At 37.3% G+C, this 22,439-nt stretch overlaps 1 protein-coding gene across 10 annotated transcripts in view; it reads left to right on the top strand.

Moving 5' to 3' along the window:
* ZZZ3 (zinc finger ZZ-type containing 3) overlaps positions 1-22,439 on the top strand; it is a 122,107-nt gene that overhangs the window by 80,555 nt on the left and 19,113 nt on the right. For all 10 annotated transcript variants that reach the window (XM_050805016.1, XM_050804969.1, XM_050804995.1 and 7 more), the window contains one exon: positions 22,206-22,344. In XM_050805016.1, the coding sequence (XP_050660973.1) occupies positions 22,206-22,344 (139 nt within the window). The remainder of the gene's footprint in view (positions 1-22,205; positions 22,345-22,439) is intronic.

Below are 22,439 nucleotides of genomic sequence, written 5' to 3'. Positions count from 1 at the left end.
ACTAATTTTCACTGAAGGCCCAAGGCTTCTTCAGTCAACTCGTGGTCAATGCTGCCAGGTCGGGGAGTAACACTTCAGGGTAGTGGGCCCCCTTCTGGCTCAGGGCAAGTCCAGAAATGCCATCTAAGAGCTAAGGCCTGGAATTGGGGACCCCAAGAGCCTGTTTGGTACTCTGTCCCACTGTGGCTGAGCTGATACTTAAGGTACAAGACAAAATCCCCTTTGCTTTTCCGTCCGCTTTTCTTAAGCGGAAGGAGTTTCTCACCATAGCCATCATAGCTGGGAATGTGCTAGGTCTCACCTGAAACCAGCACATTTCAGAGTCTCACCCAAGGCCCATGGTGTACTACCTGAGTGTCACTGCTGGTTATTCAAGGCCCACAGGCTCTTTAGTTCCGGATGCTGCCGGGACTGGTTCCTTCCCTTCAAGGCAGTGGGTTCTTTTCTGGCCCAGGGTATGTCTAGAAATGTTATTTGGGAGCTGTGGCCTGGATTGGGGGCCTCATGACCTTGTCTGTTTCCCTATCCTACTGCAGCTGAGCTTATAACCAAGATGCAAGACAAAGTCCTTATTACTTTTCTCTCTTCTTTCCTCAAGTGAAAGAAAGGGGTCACGAGCTGTGTTGCCTGTGGTTAGGGGAAGGATGGTGCAAGCACTCCCTTAACAGCTCTGGCTGGTGTCTCAGTAAGTCACACGCCCCCCATGTCTCCTGGCTTCGAGCCCAGCTGACAACTAGGACTTGCCTAGGAACTGCAGTTGTGGCCTAGGCTGCCTTTCAAGTTTATTTAATGCTCTAGAGCACTTTAGCCCAGGTGGCCAGGGTTGCTGGAACTGAACGATTGCCCTCTGGCTAGGGCTGGTGTGAGCGGGCGTTAGCTGCCTGGTTTTGCTTTCTGCTGTGACAGGGCTGCGCTGAATTTAATGTAGTCTCATAATGAGTGCCCTCTCCCTCTCGTAAATCATAGAATTTCTCTCTGTGCCTTGTGGTCACTGCTAGGGGATGGGGAAGGGGTGGCATCTACAATTCAAGACTGTCTTTCCTACCCTCTTCATTGCCTCTTTCAGCAACATGAAGTTAAAACCAAGTACTGTGAGTGTTCACCTGATTTTTGGGTCTCAGGAAGGTGCTTTTTTTTGGGGTAGATTGTTAGATTTTGTGTTCCTTTTGGGGGGACCATCAGTGGAGTCTTATACTCGGCTATCTTGCTCTGCCCCTCTTTAGGATTTTTTTCAGTCAAAATCTTCTAAGTGAAAAATTTTCTCCTACACTTTGCAGTTAAAAAAATTTGTGTGTTGGCGGGGATAGATGTATAAGTGGATAATGGAGCTGGTCTATAAACAATGACAAACATTCTTTTAGAAAATTTTATCAGATACAACATAGGAAACTTTGGAATGTGGTTGTGTATTTTGCACTACAGTGGCAGAGAAAAAAAGGAAAAAGAATATGGTTAAGTGTAAACTGATACTATCAAATGCTTATTGAAATATTTTGAGGTGTGGTAAGCCTTAATTTAAACATATTTACATTCGAAAGTATACAGACATTCAACAAGGTTATCGATCTAGGGAATGGGTTTAGAACACAGGGGATGCTTGAGTTGCCTGTTCTCACATAGTTTACTAGAAATATTACTTCTAGTAGATGATACTGGTAATTCTTGCCTTCTTGATTTATGAAGATTTTAGAAATCTAGCCTGTAAATACTTTAAAAAAATTTTATTGCAGTTATACATTATCTTTGTACCTTAATGGTTAGAGTTATTTCATTCCTTCATTTTACTCGTGAATAGCAGTTTGTTTTCTATTACTAGTAATTCCTAATGAATCTATTTCTTTTTAAGAATGATACAGCATAGTGGTTTTCAAATCTAGCTGCACATTAGAATCACTTGGGATGTTATAAAAATATACGAATGCCTAGTCTTGCCTTAGAGAATCTGATTTAATTAACTCTGTGAAGCCTCAGTCATCTCTATTGCTAATTTTTTAAAAACGGCATCTCACTACATTATCTCTAGACTAGGCTAGAGTGCAGTAGCTACTCATAATTGGAGACATAGCAGCCTGCAGCTTTGAATCTAGGGCTCAAGCGTTCCTCCCACTTCAGCCTCCTGAGTAGCTAGGACTACAGGTGTGGACCACCATACCCAGTAATTAAAACAATTTTTTTTGTAGGGATGGGTTCTCACTATGTTGCCTGGGCTAGTCTCAAAATCCAGGCATCAAATTATCCTCCTGCATCAGCCTTCCAGAGTGCTAGGATTATAGGCATGAGCTGCTTCACCCAGCCTGCTTGATATTTTGATTTTGTTGTCAGAAATAAGAATTTTGTTGTTAAAAGTATTATGTCAGAAATAAGATCTGAGATCTGAAATATTCCTCTTTTTTTTTTTTTTTTTTTTTTAAGGAGAAGCTCTTTGAATCAGTGGCTCATAATCTTTATATAAAACTTATGTATTCGACCTTGAGTATAAAAAAATTTTGCCTTGTCCTGTTAAAAGTATAGATTCCTAGGTCTGCATTTAGAGAGTGTTTTAATAGATTTGGGACAGGAAATAGGTACCTGGATGTTTAACTTTGCGTCTTAGGGATATTCATGCAGATAATCTAGCCTTACACCACTTTGAGAAACCTGACCCTTAGAAGCTTTTTCTTTTATTCTTAAGAGATTTCCATGACCCTACTTTTGCAGGTGGAAGAGAAATACAATCTTCACTTTGCTTGGAAGAAAATTACTGAGGCAAAGAAAACATAGATATTGTTTTTTGTGATATGATTTCTGTTGTATTAATAGTTGGGGCCAGGCATGGTGTCTCATTCCTGTAATCCTAGCACTTTGGGAGTCCAAGGTTGGGAGGATCACTTGAGCCCAGGACTTTAAGACCAGTCTGGGCAACATGGCAAAACCCTGACTCTACAAAATATACAAAAATTAGCTGGGCATGGTGGCTTGCGCCTATAGTCCCAGCTACTTGGGAGGTTGAGGTGGGAGGATTGATTCAGACCAAGAGATCGAGACTGCAGTGAGCCATGATTGTATCCTACTGCACTCCAGCCTGCGCAACAGAGTAAGACTCTTTTTTTTTTCTTTTTGTTTTTAAAAAAATAGTTGTTAAAATAGTTTTTTAAAAAAAAGGTTGACAGGTGCTTGAAGAAATAGGTATGTTCTGGTTTTCAGAAGTTATTTTTTTTTTCCACTGCTAGATATGGCAATTTTTATTTAAGTTCAGAGTCCTAGGTCTGACTAATTAATTAAAAACTGCCTTGAAGATAGAGTGAAAAAAAATTGCAGTACCCTGTTCATCATACTCATAACTCATGTAGACGAGTGTGGTGACTCCTGCCTGTAATCCCAGCACTTTGGGAGGCCGAGGTGGGCAGATCACTAGTTCAGGAGTTCAATACCAGCCTGGCCAACATGGTGAAACCCCGTCTCTACTAAAAATATAAAAATTAGGCAGATGTGGTGCTGCATGTCTGTAATCCCAGCTCCTGGGGAGGCTGAGGCAGGAGAATCACCTGAACTCAGGAAGCAGATGTTGCAGTGAGCCCTGATCACGCCATTGCACTCCAGCCTGGGCAGCTGAGCAAGACTCCGTCTTGAGGAAAAAAAAAAAAATCAGTAAAAATAATGGTTTTGTCTGGACCTGCATCTGTTTTCTCTTATTTAGTGTTCTTAATGATAAATGAAATTCTGGTTGGTCACTGGCATTATGATTTAGGGTTCCAAGTACAATATTTCAGTGCTAGAGTAATTACCTTTGGTCAAAGCCAGTGCTTTAGATTATAGATTCTTTAATTTTATCAATCAACAAATATGCACACTGTGCTGCTGTTGCTTTACTCTGAATAGGTGGACAAGTGATAATAGAGAAATAAATACATAGAAGAATACATGAAGTTCTTTATTTCGTTACAGCTGCACCTTTTCTGTATTTCCCGTTACCTATACTTGCTTCCTTTACTTCTGTGGCTTAGATTGCCTGTTCTTTAAGTGCATAGCTTTCTTGCCAACAGTTTTTCTTCCTTTTGCCCATTGCCTTTACTTTGCTCTTGTTGAAGAAAAATCACATACTTCTGCATATTGCTACAACTCTAAATGCATGGTTTCCATTTATAGTTGGACGCCTCTCAGGTGCCCTGTACCTTCCAAGTTTCTCTAACCAGCTTTTTCTTCATGTTTAAAATCTTTTTCACTTTCATTAAGCTGCCATCTCCTCATTCAGCAGATTAGCAGAGCAGAACTTCCTCAGCCAACATCTTGCCACCAAACCTAATTTGTCTGTATCTGTCCCCATCCTTCCTGAGAGTATATAGCCTATTGATTATGCTCTTGGCAGTCAGGCTTAGGTGGGTTCAAATCCACCCTTGAAACCTTAGGCAAGGTTAGTTAACCTTCTTGAAGTTTGGTTTCCTAATCTATAAAGTGAGGGCAGTAATACTTAACAGTACTCCTAGAGGTTGTAAAGGCCTTAGCATATTATCTTATAAGTACTAATTTTTCAATGCAAAATGATGATGATATTGTAAACAGTCTTTTAGACAGGGAAATGAAGGGATCTCTTTCTCTCTTTTACTCTAGCTAAGCCTGCTGCCAGTGAATTGCATCCCATCCCTTTTGGAACATTGCTCTATTTATTCTCACTCTTCACTGATTTTTCAAAATCAACCTTCCTATTGGCCCTGTTCCTGTCAGCACTTAAACATGATAAAATTTTTTCTTATTTAAAAAATCCTCTTTTTTATATCCTATATACTTTTGCAATACTGTTCTACTAATTTTCTTCCCTTCACAATTTCTTGAATAACTTGATTCTATTTTCTATTTCTATTTTGTTCGTCTTTCACTTACTCTTAAACCACTGAAATCTAGGTTTGATCCCCATCATTCCACTGAAGTGACTTACTAGTGATTTCCTTGTGTGAAGTCCAGTGGAGACATCTCATTGTTTACCTTAGATTCTTCATTAGTAGTCGATTTTGTAGTTCATACCCTCCTTCTCGAAACATTTTTTTCAGTTTCTGTGGTATTATTTTTGTCTAGACAGTCACCAAGTTCTATAGGGCCTATCTTACAAAGCTCTCAAATTCACCCTACTTACCTTTTCTATCTCCATCCCCACTACCTTAATACAGTCCATTTTCTCTTGAATTATCACAATAGCTCCTTAATTGGTCTTCCTGTAGAGTCTTGTTCCATTCGAATCCATTCTTCTTGTTCTGATGTGAATGATCTTTGTAAAATGCAAAGCTGTTTTGATTCTCCAGGTTAAAACTCCATCCTAGTTAGTCTAGTTTGAGTCCAGTCTTGGTTTTATAGAGCACTATGTAATTGATTCCTTTCTTCCTCTTAAGCCTCAACTCTTTCTTCACTCCAAGTCACACCAAAGCTGTTTGTGGTCTTAAAGTCCCGTGCTTTGCCTAGAAACGTTTCTGCATGATATCTCTTCTGTTTGGAACAAACCCCGGAACCCTTTCCTTTTTACTCCCTTTTCTTAGCTAATTCTCTCTCTTCTGCGTGGTCTCTGTTGAACTTCTTTTGGGAAGCCACCCCTAACCCTTAGAGATTTTTGTTTGATGCCCTCCTATATTATGTGCTTCTCTCTTTATAGCACTTAACACCTCGTATTTTATTTACTTAACTGTGTAAATAAATATAATTTTCTCAGCTTTCTCCCTTGACTGATATCCTCTGTTAGGAAAAGTTCTTTGTCTATTTGTTCACTGTTTTATCTCCAGTGCTTAGTACAGTACCTTAGCTTAATAGGTAAATGAATTAATGAATAAATGGGTGAAATCTTGCTGGTTCTTCAGGTATTTGGAACTAAGAAAAAGTATATTAAACATCTTTACTTTAGCCTAAGTATATGTTTGGCTTATTTAAGCCTTCTATGTAAACCACTCCAAGTGGCTAATCTTTTCTTACAGTTTTAAGCCAAATAAAGAAAACAAGGAAAATACAGCTTAGCTGTCAAACATGATCTTTTTTTTTTTTTTTTTTTTTTTTTTTTTTAAGTCTTGTAGGGACATACACATATTGTGCACTCTAATGTGGATGTAGTCTACCTTCCAAATTAAGGTAGATTCTGGGAAGAGAAACCAGGTAAACTTTATAATAGAGGCCATTGAAAGAATGGCTATATTTTCAGGATTGCTGATGAAACCTTTTATGCAAGAGAAAATAACATCTGAAACACATTAGAAAATATACTTCTTTCTGTGGGCTAACACAGATAACATATATAATGAAGACTTTTTGGAAAGAGGCAAGTGTTTTTGTACAATTGTTTGAGGTTATCAAAACTTTTACGAATGACATGTTTTGTTAGAAGATTGTCTACTCTGATATATATATACATTTAATTTTTTAAAAAATCTAGTACTCTTCTTTCTCTGCCTTTGTATTCTGTTACTGAATTAGTATTTGTACTAGCAGATGAATAAGATCAGGAAGAGTTGTTAAACAGACTAATTTTTTTACTCTTTCTGCTGTGTTTGAAAGTAAGGCAAGAAATGAAGTCCCCATTTAGGTTTTTGGGTCATTACTGAGTTTTACATATAGGTTAACTGTCCCAATGTATAAAATCTGAGCTCAGTATTACAGATAAATTAGTATATGTAAATAATTATATTATGGAAAGAATTTTATGGCAAGAATCTTCTACCCATACTTAATGTTTCTGAATTTCGTTTATGTCATCTGTAAAGTGGTAATAATACCTAATTCAAAGGGTTTTTCATCAAGTATAAGTATGATTACATATGTAATCATAACTAATGTATATTCAGTAAATACTTGTGGAATGAGAGTATAAGTTAGGTAATACCGGTATAAAGAATAAAATTAATAGAATTGTAAAATTATAATGAATAATATTATGAGGTAGCAAATAGCTAAAAAGTAATTTCTTTAAAAGTTTTAATTTCGTTGAGTTTAAAATTTATATAAACTGAGCCCTTACTGGATACTCATACACCTGAATACTACTTTACCATTTATTTATTTATTTAAATACTCTTTAAAAACCACTGTCCTGTAAATACTTAAGTTGGTCTAATATGATTGTATAAAAGGACTGCCATTACTAAATTGAAGGGACTGTTGCCCTTGAATTTGTCCTGTCTCCAGCCTCCGCATCAGAATGTATTAAGAATATATAGCAGCTGTGCCAGATATAATGGTGTCTGTTTAACTACTGTGCTAAAGCACTAAAATTCAAAGAGTAGAAGTGTACTTACTTAATAGCTTAAGTTATATAACTGTAGTAGGTCTAAAGATGAGATTTGTTTGAGAAAGGTTTTACAACATGGGAAATGCTTTAGCAGCTGTCACTCTTTAGTAGAATACAGATAATATCTAAAAAGGTATTTCAAATAAATCCCTCCATTGAGTCTAGATAGCAGCTGAGATTTACAAATTGATGAGTTCCAGAACTGGTGGCATGATTGCACTATGTCTTAAAGTTTAACCAGAAATAAATGGCAATAAATTTGCTAACATAAAAAGGTTAATTTTAAATTAATTAATCAGATGGGATCTCTTAAATTGTGATATTTCAACTGGTGCAATCTTAAATATGTACCTTAACTAAATACTTTCTCATTTGCTAGCCCAAGATAAAGCAATGGTGGCTACAAGGAAGGTTGATAAATTTATATTTACAGTACATGGGTTCAAACTGCGCAGGTCCACTTAAGTGCAAATTTCTCCTTCTTCTGACACCGCTGAAACAGCAAGACCAACCCCTCCTCTTCCTTCTCAGCCTATGCAACATGAGGAGAATGAGGATGAAGACCTTTAGGATGGTCCACTTCTACTTAATGAGTAGTAAATATATTTTCTCTTCCTTATGATCTTCTGAATAACATTTTTTGTTCTCTAGCTTACTTTATTGTAAGAATATAGTATGTATTATAGGTAACATACAAAATATCTGTTAATCAACTGTTTATGTTATATGGTAAGGCTTCTGGGTCAACAGTAGTCTTAGTAGTTAAGTTTTGGGGAGTTAAAAGTATTTTAGACTGCACTGGGAGCATCTGTGCTCTTAACCCCTGTTGTTGCTCAAGGGTCAACTGTATTTATTTATTTATTTATTTATTTTTATTTTTTTATTTTTTATTTTTTAAAACAGACTTTTTAAAAAGCATAGTTTTAGATTTACAGAAATGTCTAGAACATATTACAGGGTTACTGTATACTCTGTACCCAATTTCCTCTATTATTACTATCTTACAGTAGTATGGTATGGTACATTTGTTACAATTAATGAATCAACATTGTTATTATTAACTTAACTTTATACATTATTGAGTTCCTTAGTTTTCACCTAAAGTCCTTTTTCTGTTTCAGAATCCCATGTAGGATACCACATTACATTTAGTTTTCATGTCTCATGAGTCTTCGCTTGGCTGGAGCAGTTTTTCAGACTTGCCTTGTTGTTGTTGATCTGAACAGTTCTGAGGGGTATTAGTCAGGTATTACAGATGCCTCTCTGTTTGAATTTGTCTGATATTTTTCTCATGATTAGACTGGGGTTATGGGTTTTTGAGAGGAAAACAATAGAAGTAAAATGCCGTTTCTATCACATGCTACCAGGGTGCACACTGTCAATAAGATTTATTGCTATTGATATGACTTTAATCACCCAGCTGAGGTCGTGTTGGTCAGGTTTCTCCACTGTAGTTATTCTTTTTTCTCCCCTTTTCATACTGTATTCTTTGGAAGGAAGTCACTATGCACAGGCCACACTGAAGTAACAGGGAGCTGTGTTCCCTATTCTTGAGGGCAGAGTGTCCGTGTAAGTTATTTGGAATTCTTCAAGGGAGACTTTTTCTCTTTTTCCTCATGTATTTATTTACTCATTTATATCAGTGTGGACTGACAGTTATTTTATACTTTGGATTATAAGGTGGTACTGCTTTATTTATTGTTGCTCAAATTGTTTCAGTTTTTGGCTGTTGGGAACCTTTCTATTGGCTCTTGTGTCCCTGTGATATAACCCCATCAAGGTGATATCTTTTTTTGTTATTTTTTGAGTGCTTCCTACTTCTTGGCACTATAAAATACTTGACGCTGATTTTGTATATTTCCTGCCTTAGTTCTAGAATCAACCATCTGTCCAGGGAACCCTAGTTCCTATTGGAGAATGGTATTAGAAACCAAAATTTGGATACCAAATGCGGTTATTGCTGCTGGGCATTGTTACTTTTATTTAGCTGTCTCAGCTGATACAGCAAGAAAATGTGTGTATATGAACCCATGTATATGCATGTATCTATAAACTGAGCTAAACTTGAGTTCATGTAATGACTCCCAACTCTAATCCATTACCACATGGATCATTCTAACCTCCTTCCCTTATTTATCTGTACATTTCCACTCCCACTCCAGAAGTGGCAATCCTGGCCACCTGTCAACCATTTAATTATTTAATTTCATTATATGTGGACATCAGTATTAGAATTGTGAATTGTGAAAAACTCTATCAACTAGAATACAGTGCTATGTACAGTTCCTCTTGCCTTTAGTCTTACAGATACCACTCATTTCCAGTTATTTAGGTCAGCACCTTTTCTTTCTGCCCCTCAGTGAGGTTGTTTGAGACATTCTTGATACAGTCAGATTCTTTTATTCCTGAACTTGTAAATGACTTTAAAAAAATTTGCGAGGCGGGGCGCCGTGGCTCACGCCTGTAATCCCAGCACTTTGGGAGACCGAGGCGGGCGGATCACGAGGTCAGGAAATCGAGACCATGCTGGCTAACACAGTGAAACCCCGTCTCTACTAAAAATACAAAGTATTAGCCGGGCGCAGTGGCCGGCCCGTGTAGTCCCAGCTACTCGGCAGGCTGAGGCAGGAGAATGGCGTGAACCTGGGAGGCGGAGCTTGCAGTGAGGTCGCGCCACTGCACTCCAGCCTGTACAGAAGGAGACTCCGTCTCAAAAAAAAAAAAAAAAAAAAAAAAAAAATTGCATACATTCAGATTCATTCTTAGTGCGTTAAAGGTTTATGGGTTTTGATAAATGCATGGTATTATATACCCAACATTGCAGTGTTATATGGAAAAATTTCACCAGTCTGGAAAAAAAGTTCCGTCTGAAAAAAAAGTTCCCTTTGCTTCATGTATGCAACCCTTCTCCAACCGCGTTAAACTTCTAGGAACTACTGATGTTTTTATTGTCTCTGTAGTTTTGCCTTTTATGAATTGTCATATGATGAGAATCATAAAGTATATATAGCCTTTTAGACTGAAGAAATTTTTTTAAATGTTCTTTTCGAGTATCTTTAGAAACATTGATTTAGAATAACTGATTAAAGTCTAATCCAAACTTCCATCTCATATACCACCTCTCTGCAGCATCCTTTTGATGGTCAGTCATTCAATATCTGTTTCAGTTTATCTAGTTCTAGGGAATTCACTACTTTATGAAATAGTACATACCATTGTTTGTTACAACAAATTCTTTACTTGGTGTTAAGCCTCAGATTCCTCCCCAGAAATTCTACTCAGTGATATGGATTTGACTGTGGGATGGCTTGAAATAGGTCTGTTCTCTTTTCTACGTAGCAAGTATTCGTATCTTGAATGCAGTTTCAGTATACCTTATTCTGCTTTTCAGTATACCCTCTTCTTTAAGTTTTCTGCTTTTCAGAGCCATAGTTGATTAACAACTTCAGTTCTAAATAGGATGCTCAGAGTGTAATTTTATATGTCAGCTACATAGCTTTTTATGAAGTTTCCTTTGCCATTTTCATCTCTCTGAAGTTTATCTTGTACATTGTGATCATATTAGCCTTCCAAATGCAAATGTTTGCTTGTATAATCATTGTTTGTTTAAAACTTGCATTTACTCCCTATTGCATTAGAATGGTATGCTTTACAACAATTTGTGAAGGGCATGCTTCACAATCTGTGAAGTTTAAAAAAATGTATAGATGCTCTACTTCCTGGGGATTCTGGAATTGGACAGATTTTGGAGACTGTCCTATTTTGTAGAAGAGGAAACTAAGAGCCTGATAAGGTGTAATATTTGATATTCTGTCTAGAATGTCTTAACCTCTTTTTACCTTTCCTTTTGAAATTCCATCTATTTTTCAGGATTCAACTTGCTTTTTACTTCTTATATGATGCATTGTTTGTATCTCCCTGAAATGATCATTTTGTTCATAACATGCTTATGCATTCATCATGGCTAGTTAAATTTTGCATATGTGTATTTCTCTTAGAGTATATTAATCATTAAAAGTCTAGCAAATTCTAGGAATTGACTAAGAATTTTATAAGCTTTCTTATTTTTCAATATTTAAATAGCTACTGTTCACACAGTCACATCTCCTTCCCTAAATTGTAATGGTCTTGAAGGTAGTGCTGCATGTTGGTTATATGTGCATCCTTTAGAATGGTTGATGTAACAGAACGTACAGTGAATGTGTGTGGTAAGCGTTTGAATGGGTTGATGCAAGTTCAAGATAATATTACATGTTTTTTGAGCAGCACTTTATACTTTACCTCATAGTAAGCCAATGATCCAGCTGAGAGGACTACAATTTTTTGGGGGGCTGGGGGCCTGTCAAGGCAAGTTCATGCCATCCTATACTTATCTGGTTGTTTTGTAATTCAATGCCATATTTTTTGTTTATGTGGTTAAATGTTATCTTGTTGTTGATCTAGTTTTCTAGCTTGCCTGTTATTTCTTAATCCTGATTTTTAAAATCTTTAGTATTTGCTATCTTTCTCAGCTTCATATTCATAAATTTGGCAAGTTTGTCTTTTATGTGTTCATCTAAGTGTTAAGTGTTGCAAAGAATTGAGGCTTGTATGTTCCTTTAGTATGCTTAACTCCCAAGATGTCATAAACAGAATATTAAAACAATGCTCTAAATATAATCTAGAACTATATCTGAACTGTCAAAACTGAAAAGTCATCCATCTGTATAACTACTCAGCTCTTATTTTCTTTTGTAGTTTCTATTTTCATTTTTATGAACACTATCTGTTTCTTGAACTTTACTATGCTATGGGACAGCATTAAAGATGTAGAAAAATGGCTCTCCTCTTAAAAATCACACAATATAATAAAATAAGACATTCATTTTAAGATCTAAAGGGATAGGTGTACCTAAAAATTTTCTCCTTCAGGAAGTGTACTATTCAGTGACCTAGGGAACAGCCAGTCTCTTCATAAACCCACCATAATATTCCTGATAATTTCCTTTTAGAAGTGTCTTTTGTGAGAGAAATGTTATTAATGCCTTATGAGTAGACACTATGAAGTAGGAGAAACTTATCACATAGGTCTTTTTAAATATTCTCCTCTTTGAGGGCAGTAACTTTGCATACTTCTAGCTGTGGGCAGAGCTGATAAGCCCAATTGTCAGATTGATTCTTTATGAAGAAAGCGGAGAGCAGAGACTTAATGCTGTATTTGTGTATACAACATAAATGGAATCCATTTACAAGTCAGAAAGGATATGTAGTAATGAGTGACCTGAGTAGTACAAGTATCTTAGGATCCTTTAATATATTGCTTGGAAGAAAAGCTTTTGCAATTATCTGTCTTACCCGTTTTCATTTTAAAGACAAAGAAGCAAGACCCAAGGTTTAATGACTTGAATACCATGGTTAGTTGTTGGTAGAGCTGGAACTTGAACTAGGACTCTTAGGTGAATCTTAAAGTTCTAAAAGAGTGCAGGTGATCTCTTTGTAACATTTTCTTCCTAGAAAAGTTATTTTCCCTTTAAAAAAAATTGTGCAATTTCTTATGCATATAAGACTAATGAAATATTTATGCACAGTTATAGAGTAATTATGAAATCAAATAACCTATCATTGTTTAACCACTATCCAGGTTAAGAAATAAAATATTGATCGTACTTCACAAGTCTCCTAGGAATAGTTCTTCAGTTATACCTTGCCCCTTTCCTCTTCCCAGAGGTAAATACGATCTTTTGAGAAAATAATTCTTTGCTGTTTTAAAAGCTTTTAACCACCTATATGTGTATCCTTTAACAATAAAGTTTAGTTTTTCATGCTTTTGAACCACACTGTATCTGTCCATTTGTAATACATTATGTTTGTGATATTTATATGTGTTGATGTAAATAGATGTCAATTTTCATTGCTATATTAAGCATTCATATTAGATGGACTTTGGGGTTATTAATAATGCTGCTATGAACATATGTCTTACACTATGTATATTCAAGAGTCTCTTGAGGTTGTACCTAGGTCTGGGATGTCTGGATCTTAGGGTATGTACATCTTTAACTTTACTAATTAATTCCAAACTGAGATATTCTAGTCTGTTCTGAGAAAGCTGTTTGCTTCGTGTTCATACTTAGTTCTAAGGTATAGACCTTCAGGATCTCAGCCCAAAGGCTGGACTGGTTTCAAAGTTCTCCCTTGATAGGCCCTAGACTCCAACTCTGATCTTCTGCTGTTTTAAGCTGTCAAAAGGACTGCTCAGCCTCTCAGTCCTCTCTTCTGGATCAATAAATTGCTCCAGGCAAAAGTGCCCCCAAAACATGTTTTATCTTTCTGGTTTCCATCTTGTGGATCTTTGCCTTGTAATAACTCACAGTTTTGTTAGCTGTTTGATGCTTTTAAAAACTTTAAAATATTTTCTCCAGCTTTATATTGGTTGTCTTCAGGGAAGAATTTGTTCTGAATTTGCCTTGTCTGTGTTTTCCAGAAATGAAAATTTGAACCCACTGAGATTTTAGTTTTAGTTACTGTATTTTTAAATATTTTATTTGCTTCCTTTTCAGAGCTACATGCTCAATTTTTGTAGTTTCCTATACCTTATAAATATTTTTGAGCTCCTTTTATTCTTAATATTTGTGTCTTGCTTTCTTGCATGCTTGATAATTTTTTAATGTGAGCAGGCTGGGCACCGTTGCTCATGCCTGTAATCCCAACACTTTGGGAGGCCAGGGTGGGCAGGTCACTTGAGGTCAGGATTTTGAAACCAGCCTGACCAACGTGGTGAAACCCCGTCTCTACTAAAAATACAAAAAATAGCCAGGCGTGGTGGTGTGTACCTGTAATCCCAGCTACTCAGAGGCTGAGGCAGGAGAATCACTTGAACCCGGGAGACGGAGGTTGCAGTGAGCTGAGATCGCACCACTGCACTCCATCCTGGGGGACAGAGCGAAACTCTGTCTCAAAAAAAAAAAAGGAACAATTTTTTTTTTTTTTTAATGTGAGCTATTCATTTTCTTTGGAAAATTACTTATGGATTATCTTTGAGGCCCAGGATGAAAATGTATTTCTCTAGACAGGATTGCATTTGCTTCTGTGGGTATCTTGATTCAGCATTGGAGGTGGGAGGGGGTTGTGTCCTTGTCCAGGGCCATTGACTTAAACTGTAGTCATGGATTGAGGTTTAGGGGACCACCCAGGTAATATAATTTGGGGCAGTAAAATATGTCTTCTTTCCTCAGTCCAAAGGCAACTCTCCTTGGGGGTTGGAGTGAGGGATAGGGTCCCAGCTTAATGTGGAGAGAGTTTCCTATTACACTGTCTACCTTGGTGGCTTTGTCTTATGTTCCTCGGCCAAGTGAAGTCTAGAAAACTGAGCTCAAGCTTGCATGGTTCGGTACCTGCCCTCAAGCCAAAAGCAATTTTAGTTCTCCTTTTGCCCCTGTCTGTTTATTCTTTCACTTAGATTTTGGCCTGTTAATAAAGCCTTAGTGTCTTGCTGATTTGTCCATACTTTTAAAATAAACAAGTACCTGGTTTTTGCTTTGCTCATTTTAAATTTCAGGATTTTACTTATTTTCAATACAGAATTGATCTTTATACCTGGAAGGCATATTATTGGGAGCTGAGGTATTAGTTTATGTCTTAATACAGAATATCATAAAAAGCTTTTGATCACCATTGACTTCTGGAGTTTCATTGAAAGTGAGTGGGCCTGGCTTATGCCTTGTAATCCCAGCACTTTGGTAGGATGACCTGGAAGGATCCCTTGAGGCCAGGAGTTCAAGACCAATTTGAGCCACATAGCAAGAACCTGTCTATAAAAAATGTTTTTAAAATTAACTAGGCATGGTGCTATGCGCCTGTAGTCCCAGCTACTTGGGAGGCTGGGGTGGGAGGATCACTTGAGCCCTGGAGTTTGAGGCACTGAGCTATGATTGTGTACTCCAGCCTGGGCAACAGAGTGAGACACCATCTCTAATGAAAGAAAAGAACGAAGAGGGAGAAGGAGAGAGGGAGGGAAGAAAAGAAAAGAAAGAGAAAGAAAGTGAGAGATTATTTGTGAGTTACTGAATTGGCACTTCTTGTAAACTCTTTGAGCCCTTCATTAAGGAAGAGAAAGCATCTTATTATGTAGCTCTTATTTCACTGAATTTTAAAATTTTGTGTGCCGCATACATACGTTTATTGTTAAGTCACCTGATGTCCTCTGATTGTTTTCAGTATGTTTAATGAGGCTCAGTGTTCATAGGAAAATCAAGCTGCTCTTTTTGAGTAGCAAAGTATAATGAAGACTTTTTATTCCTTGTTTTTTATTTAGGAAAAGTATAAAACATAGAAAAACTAAAACAGTAATATGATAAGAATCTGCATAACCTTCACCTAAATTCACCAGTTGTTAACAACTTAACATTTTCTAATGTATTTTCTCTCCTTTTACCCTTATTTTCCTTCCCATCTGGTACAATGTACTTTTAAAATTGCTGAGTCATTTAAAAGTGGGTTGTATCCTCTTATACTTCAGCAAATATCTCCTAAAAAGAAGGGCATTTCCCTGTATAACTTTAAATACCATTATTATACTCCAGCAATTTAACATTGGTACAATAAAATTATATACTCCACAATGTATATTTAGATTTTTCCATTTATCCACAAAAATGTCCTTTATAGCTGTTTAACCCCTGAGGGGATCTAGCCCAAGATTCTGCATTACATTTGCTTGTCATGTCCCTGTGTCCTTTAATCTAGAGCATGGCTTGGCAAACTTTCTTAAAGGCCCAGATAGTATATAGTTTAGGCTTTGTGGATAATGTGATTCTATTGCAGCTCTTCCTCTTTGTTATTATAGCTAGAAAGCACCCATAGAAATTATGTAAACAAATGAGTGTGGCTATGTTCCGATAAAACTTTAGTTAGACTCCTGTATAGCTCTCCCTCTTTTTTTGTTTTTTGAGACGGTATCTTGCTCTGTCACCCAGGCTGGAGTGCAATGGCATGATCTCAGCTTATAACAACCTCCACCTCCTGGGTTCAAGCAATTCTCCTGCCTCAGCCTCCCAGGTAGCTGAGATTACAGGCATGCACCACCATGTCCAGCTAATTTTTGTATTTAGTAGAGATGGGGCTTCACCATGTTGGCCAGGCTAGTCTCGAACCCTTGACCTCTGGTGATCTGCCTGCCTTGGCCTCCCAAAGTGCTGGGATTACAGGTGTGAGCCACTGCACCGGGCCCTCTGTTTTTTTTTTTTGTTTTTTTTTGAGACGGAGTCTGGCTCTGTCGCCCAGGCTGGAGTGCAGTGGCCGGATCTCAGCTCACTGCAAGCTCCTCACTGCAAGAACGCCATTCTCCTGCCTCAGCCTCCCGAGTAGCTGGGACTACAGGCGCCCACCACTTCGCCCGGCTAGTTTTCTGTATTTTTTAGTAGAGACGGGGTTTCTCTGTGTTAGCCAGGATGGTCTTGATCTCCTGACCTCGTGATCCGCCCGTCTCGGCCTCCCAAAGTGCTGGGATTACGGGTTTGAGCCACCGCGCCCGGCCCTCTTTTTTGTTTTTAATGACACTATTTAATGACTATTTTGAAGAATCAGGCTGATATTTTGGCAGAGTGTCCTTGATAAGGATTTTTAAAAATGTTTCTCCATTAGTTTTTTTTAAGATTACAAATGCCCATGGAATCTTAAGGGTTGTTACCATAGTAGAAATGGAAATCTAGTTTTTTGAAAAAGATTCTGATGCAGTTGAATATAAAATCTTTCCTTCTGTTTCTGTCTGCCTGTCTATGCCTCCCTCCTGTACTCCTTCCTTCCATCCCTCCTTGATTATTGTGTATGTAATATTACTGCCTAGAAATTGGACTGTAAAATTAACTTATAGGCCAAGCACAGTGATTCATGCCTATATTCCTAGCACTTTTGGAGGCTCTGGCGGGAGGAATGTTTGCAGCCAGGAGTTTGAGACCAGCCTGGGCAACAAAGCGAGACCCCGTCCCTACAAAAATCAAAACAAAACAAAACCCCAGAGAACAAAATTCACTGGGAAAGGTGGCATACCTGTGGCCCTAGGTACTCGGGAGGCTGAGGCGAGAGGATCACTTCAGCCCAGGAGTTTGAGGCCGCAGTGAGCTATGATTGCACCACTGCCCTTCAACCTGGGTGACAGAGTGAGACTCTGTCAAATAAATAAATAGATAAGTAAGTAAGTAAATCAACCTCCAGATTACTAATTCCTTGACGTTCTCTTTAGATGTCAGGATTTTTACCCATATACTCTTTCATATAAATGTTTTTATATTCATAAATGTAAATAAAGAATTCAAGAGGACTTAGATATTGAAAAGTAGTAAAAATAACTTAGATAAGGACTTGAAAGGGCATTTATACTTTGGCCAAATATATAAAACTAAAATGTCTTATGTTGGAGATGTAAAATTAAAAACAGTTCTGGTTGGGTGTGGTGACTTAACGCCTGTAATCCCAGCACTTTGGGAGGCCAAGGTGGGAGGAAAGCTTGAGGCCAGGAGTTTGAGATCAGCCTGGGCAACACAGTGAGACCCTGTCTCTACAAAAAATTAAAAAATTAGCTGGGCATGGTGGTGCACACTTGTCCCAGCTACTTGGGAGGCTGAAGTGAGAGAATTTCTTGAGCTTGAGAGGTAGAGGCTGCAGTGAGCCATAATCTGACACTGCCCGCCTGCCAGGGTAACACAGCAACTCCCTGTCTCAAAAGACGAAAATAAGAAAACCCTAATTCTTTGACACAAGTAAGTTTGCTGTTGTTAGCATTGTGTAAGATTTAGTTTTAGACATAAATAACAAATAATTTTAATAGATTTAACATAGCTATCCTTATGGAAAAGGTATAACTATGATTTTATCCATGCAAAAATATGTGTAATTTTTTAAGTTATTGTATTCTCTTGCTTGGTTCAGTGAGTAGCAAAAGTAAAAGCAGGATATTTTACTGGCATTAAAGCGTTTCAGGTTTTTAGTGTTTGAATTTCTTTTAGATACCTGTCTGAACATCTTGGTGATTGGGTGCTATCCTACCACCTTTATTAGTTTTGACTGAGACAAAGTTTTTCTTCATATTGTGTCTTTATCACAATTTGCTCCTGGTTTGACCCTTTATACTCTATAAAACAAGTCTGTTTTTTTTTTTCCTGCATAGCTGTTTGTTAAATAAAAATGGAAATGGTATTCTAGTGGAGGTTTTCATTTCTTGACTAAATATTCTCAGAGACTTTAACCATTCCTCACGTAGCAGCTCCACCATAAATAAAATAGCTGGTATGATCTTGGGGAGTTATTTAATCTGTGCTTGGTTTCCTTGTGTTTAAAATTAAGAATGTTGGTACCAGGGTCATAAAGTTACTGTGAGGATTGAGTTATTACGTTTAAAATACAACATTTGTGTGGCATGTAGTACACATTCAGTAAATGTCAGACACCACAGTTGACCCTTCAGCAACACAGGGATTGGGCATAGACCTCCTGTGTAGTTGAAAATCCACATATAACTTTTGACTCCCCTAAAACTTAACTACTAATAGCCTACTGTTGACCCAGAAGCTTTACTATATAACACAAACATTTGATTAACACAGATGTTGTCTGTTACATGCATTTTATACTGTATTCTTGCAACAAAGTAAGCTAGAAACAGAAAATGTTATTAAGACAATCATAATAAAGAGAAAATGTATTTACTATTCATTAAGTGAAAGTGGACCAGCCTAAAAGTCTTCACCCTCATTGTCCTCACATGGAGTAGGCTGAGGTAGAGGAGGAAGAGGAGTGGTTGGTCTTGCTGTCTCAGGGATATCAGAGGTAGAAGAAAATTTGCATGTAAGTGGATCCATGGAGTTCAAACTGTGTTGTGTTGTTCAAGGGCCAACTGTATTGTTATTTCATCTTACATTGTTTCTCATCCATCTTGTCTATTCATGAACCTGTTTGTCTTTCTCAAAGCATAGCTGAATGCAGTGGCAACTGTGAGCTGATCAGCCCAGAAGGAGTAGTACAGTCCTCACCTCCCCCATTAATACGGGTCAAAGAGCCGGGGATGGTGGCTCAGGCCTGTAATCCCAGCACTTTGGGAGGCCAGTACTTTGGCAGGCCAAGGCGGGCGGATCACGAGGTCAGGAGATTGAGGCTATCCTGGCTAACACGGTGAAACTCCGTCTCTACTAAAAATACAAAAAATTAGCCGGGCGAGGTGGCGGGCTTAGTAGTCCCAGCTACTAAGGAGGCTGAGGCAGGAGAATGGCGTGAACCCGGGAGGCGGAGTTTGCAGTGAGCCGAGATCGCGCCACTGCACTCCAGCCTGGGCGACAGAACGAGACTCCGTCTCAAAAAAAAAAAAAAAAAAGGGGGGGGGGTCAAAATTGGAGTTGATTTTTAAACATTCATTGTGGGGAATTTAAAACATTAAAAAAAAGTAGACAGACTAGTATGATGGACCCTCATATACCCACCCTCCATCCCCAGCAGCACAACCAATGCAGCCCTATTTGTACTTCATCCAGTTCCTCCGTGGTATAATTTTAACTCCTCTATTATACTTAGACTGCATGCGTGGTTTATCTTGATAATTACTAAAGCTTTTAGGATAATGCCTTGTTTTCTTAGTAAATAATTGTTGAATTAATGAAAAATGAATCTTGCCTTTGGATTCATGCCTGGATCAGCTTCTGTAGTTTGCTTGTGTAGGTGGGTGAGTGGGATTGAAAACAGATTTATCTATATTTACTGTTTTTTAGATGTCACTTCGGTTTTGTTTAAATAATTTCTTCCATATCTGCTCATGGATGTATATATATATATATATATATATATATGGTAATCTTACTGGTGCAGTGTCTGAGTATGCTGAGAAATCCAATTATCTGGGATAGAAGACTTCAATTTACTATTTTCTTAAGAGTCTTCATTATTTTGAGCTTAAAGACTTTACCCATGTTTATCATAGGCCTTCCAATCTGACAATCATGTTGTCTTAGCTAAATGGAAGCAGAATTGAAGAACTGTGCCTTATTTGCCATCTTTATTGGAAATATTTTTTAAGTCAGATTTATTATGGAATAATTTACATATTGTAAAATTGTGGTAATTTGTTGGCTTCAAATTAGAGGCCCTTCTTCCCAGTGTCCGTTTGCTCCAAACCTAACAAAAAGACAGCTGCCATTGTAATTGACTGTAGTACCTTTTTCAAACTTGTTTTTTCATAACCCTATTTTTACTTGTGCCTTATTGTTACTCTGCCTACACCTTTTACTGAAGTTTTAATATGTTCACAGTTGTTTTTAAAGTGGTACTGAAGTGTGTAACTCCTGCTTAAAACAGGAATAGAGACAATGTAAGTCTGGTTGTATTCATCTAGTGGGATAGGAATTCTGAAGGTGCAGTATAACAATTAAGAGTATTGCCTAGAGAGGATAGCTTCTAGCACTCACATCACTACCATCACCCTAAGATTGAGCCTATGTGAGCCTGCTTAGTAGAAACAGCCAGCTGAGACAGGATTTGTACACTGCATACACCTCAAAGCAAAAGAAGGCTTAGTGAAAGTGAGTTTAGATTTACCCTCTGTAATTTATCCTGTAGTGACTTAGTATAGCTCTGCCTTTCCCACTCCTAGCTCTAGTTTTAAATGAAATATCTCTAGCTGGAGAGGAATCTTACCCTTCAGCATTAGCAGTTTTACCTTAATTATTAAAAATTTCATCAAAGATTAGTTAACAAGGTCTTGAAAACAAGAATAAGATTTGTTTTAGACAGTAGGCTGAGAAAAGTATTCTGATAGAGAACATCATGTTGCCATGACACCATGGCCTGTGAACCTCAAAACTGCAGTATTTCACCTTTGATACTTCTGCTAGTTTGCTTACTTCTGAACTTAAAAGATTCAGAAAATCTATTCATTTAGAAAATATCTATTGAGCATCTACGTGCTGGGAAGTATGTTGCATACTAGCTAAACAAAACAATGAATGAAACAGATGAACTTGCCATATGGAGTTTACAGTCTAGTAGGAAACAAAATGAAAGTTACTTGAAGCCATATAGAAAAATTGTGCTTTGCTTATATACTTTAAGGATTTAACCAATTATTTTAAAGTGAACTTGGATTGACTTTTCCTTGAGTTGTTTTGCAAAATGTATTTGCGCATTCAGAGCTTTGGGTTTAACATGTTTCTCTATGTGTGCTGGTAATGTGAAATTAAATATTAGAGAGGCAAGACAATTTAAACAGAGGGAGAATATTAGAATACATGTATTATAGTGAGATTTCAGGATAATGACTTGTAATACATTTGTGTGGATAAAACTGTATGCTTGTTTTGCCAAATGGACCTTTGCAAGCAGAAAAGAATAAATATCTTTATGGCCTTTCTTCTCTTCAAATGATTAATACTTAAGAATTGAACATTTGTATTTATCTTTCATGTGGAGGAAAAAAATGACAGATTTGTTGATGGAAAAGTAAATCTTTCAAATAGGAGGGAGGGTATAATAGAGCAAATGGAAACCGGGAGACTAAGATCACGTTGGAATTATGTGACAATGTCACGTGTCTCTTGGCGAGAAAACATGCCTCAGATTCCTTATTTCAACAGAGTACAACAAAGTGCCTGAATTGAGTGATCCCTCCTAGTGTTAAGATTTTATCATTTTAATTTTATTTTTAATCTAGCAGTTTCTTAACGACTTGGATTGTTGGAAAGTCAAAATGCTCTTTTGGTACTTGTTCAGGTTCAAGAATTAAAAACTTAAGATGGGGGAAGAAGGCTTTGCTTTCTCTAACTCTTATTTTCTGTAGGTACTTCGTAACTCAGGAAGACCTCATTTATTCCCAGTAATATGTTTTACTAAACTCTTTCAGGTAACTCTTAAAAGACTGTGTGACTTAATAGTAGATCATGGCTTGAACTCAGTTTTTATTTATTGTTGTTACTAGAAAATTTTTGTGAAATATTTTTCTTTGTCTCTGTAGTTATCAGAGACTACTGCAGACGATTGCTGTACTTGAGGCTCAGCGTTCTCAAGCAGTCCAAGACCTTGAAAGTTTAGGCAGACACCAGAGAGAAGCACTAAAAAATCCCATTGGATTTGTGGAAAAACTCCAGAAGAAGGTATACATTGAACCCTTCTTAAGATTTACTAAGATCTGTTTGGGAATAGCTTAAGAGAATTTGGCTAATTCTTTTTTATGGGTATATACTTTTTA

This window comes from Macaca thibetana, chromosome 1 (assembly GCF_024542745.1).
Source record: "Macaca thibetana thibetana isolate TM-01 chromosome 1, ASM2454274v1, whole genome shotgun sequence".
In the NCBI taxonomy this organism is placed as follows: domain Eukaryota; kingdom Metazoa; phylum Chordata; class Mammalia; order Primates; family Cercopithecidae; genus Macaca; species Macaca thibetana.
Note: the sequence above shows the minus strand (reverse complement) of the source record. Positions and strands in the feature narration are given on the sequence as shown.